The sequence below is a fragment of the Molossus molossus genome, unplaced genomic scaffold (genome assembly GCF_014108415.1).
Source record: "Molossus molossus isolate mMolMol1 unplaced genomic scaffold, mMolMol1.p scaffold_m16_p_14, whole genome shotgun sequence".
Lineage (NCBI taxonomy): Eukaryota > Metazoa > Chordata > Mammalia > Chiroptera > Molossidae > Molossus > Molossus molossus.
The window spans coordinates 11,371,580-11,373,321 of NW_023425349.1; the positions used below are offsets into that span (position 1 = coordinate 11,371,580).

Sequence of the window (1,742 nt, forward strand, 5' to 3'; positions counted from 1 at the left end):
ACATATATAGATTTCTATATAGATAGGTACAAAAATGTTCTGGATATTCAGTGACCAAACTCAGCTGAATTTATAAGTAGATGGAAATATGGGAGGTTCCAAATAAAGATGGAAGGAGTAAAGAGAATGTGATTTTATGGAATGGAGAGATACTATGGGGTGAGTCTGCAGTCACAGTCTAGGTACTAAGACATGAGTGGAACTGTCCTGCCATGGCGTGACAGAGACCACAGGTTGGAAAACCACAGGGTTCAGCTACGATGACTGAGCATTTCTCCACCAAAGACTTGCCTTAGGTGCTGGTGCATGTATCTGTCTGTGTGCAAACACACACACCCATCCCTTGCAGTTAGGGTCCATTAATTTTGTTGGTTGTTGCAGTAGAAAGCCTATCCATTTCAGACTTAATCCTACTTATCAGTTTCCCTAAGCCCCGTTTCATGTCTTTGTTTCTTAAACTGTAGATAAATGGGTTCAACATTGATGTCAGTACCGTGTAGATGATTGTTGCTATTCGGTCCTTGACGGTATAGCTTGACAACGGCTGGAAATAGACATAGCTAATACTCCCATAAAACAGAGTCACCACAGTGAGATGGGAGCTGCAGGTGGAGGAGGCTTTGCGTTTTCCAGCAGCTGAGGGGATATTGAGGATGGCAATGAGGATCCTCAGGTAAGAAATGATGATGCAGGCAAATGGGGCCATCACAGAGGCCAGCCCTTCTGTCATGGCCACAACTTCATTGACAGAGGTAGAAGAGGAGGCCAGTTTCAGAACAGGGTTGACATCACAAAAAAAGTGATGGATAATGTTTGATGCACAAAAGGTGAGTCGATTCACCAGGAGAACATGGAGGAGGGAGTGGAGGCAGGAGAAAGCTATCGAGAAGACCAGTAGCAACATACAGCATCTGTGGTTCATAATAGTGACATAGTGGAAAGCGTTACAAATGGCTACATAGTGGTCAATGGCCATAGCTGCCAGAAGATAACTGTCCACATTTCCAAAGACCAGGAAGAAATACATCTGTGCCAGACAGTCAGCATAGGAAATGGTCTTTGTGTCTGATAAGAAGTTCACTAACATTTTGGGGACTATGACTGTTGTGTAGCAAATATCAGCAAAGGACAAGACGCTCAGGAAAAAATACATGGGGTTTTGGAGTTGAGGATCAGAGCGGATAGTCACGATGATGAGCAGATTTCCCACCAAGGTGACCAGGTACATGATAAAAAAGAGGGCAAAGAGTGGCTTCTGGTCCTCGGGGCGAGAGGAGAGTCCCAAAAGGATGAATTCGGGGAGTCTTGTCAGGTTACACATCTTCATGGACACATACACCTACAGATAAACAACACTGTCAATAAATAATTCTTGTTATCTGGAACAAGCATCTTTCCATCTTGTTCTTACACTGAGCTGTTATTAATAGAGCATTTACTTTAATGTTCTTCTTCCTGAATATGGAAAAATCAGAGCTGAAAGTGTGTTTTAAATTGTTCTGTTTAAATCTTTGAGATAGAGATATAGAGAAACAGATTCGAGGTAGGGGGGAGGGTGGAGAAAAAGAGAGACTAGAATGGAGAGCTTGATTTTCTTTTCTGCTTCTTTACTCTGGTCCAGTAGTCACAGGCACCACAGATGTGGGCTGTGAATCAGGTTCAGGTCCGCTTCAGAGCAGGGATCATCGGTGGCTAACCCCCATCAGATAATCATGAGATAGCTCTCTCACCTAGCTTGTGAT

At 43.4% G+C, this 1,742-nt stretch overlaps 1 protein-coding gene across 1 annotated transcript; it reads right to left on the reverse strand.

The window, feature by feature from the left end:
* Positions 1 to 347: 347 nt before the first annotated feature.
* LOC118630117 (olfactory receptor 1L3-like) lies at positions 348 to 1,406 on the reverse strand. The gene has a single exon (XM_036261829.1). The coding sequence runs from the start codon at positions 1,325 to 1,327 to the stop codon at positions 350 to 352; it is 978 nt and encodes a 325-aa protein (XP_036117722.1). The 5' UTR covers positions 1,328 to 1,406; the 3' UTR covers positions 348 to 349.
* Between the last annotated feature and the right edge of the window lie 336 nt (positions 1,407 to 1,742).

What these genes read in the sequence shown, in the direction of transcription:
- LOC118630117 (XM_036261829.1), bottom strand. Translation starts at nt 1,327, where the DNA reads ATGAAGATGTGTAACCTGACAAGACTCCCCGAATTCATCCTTTTGGGA.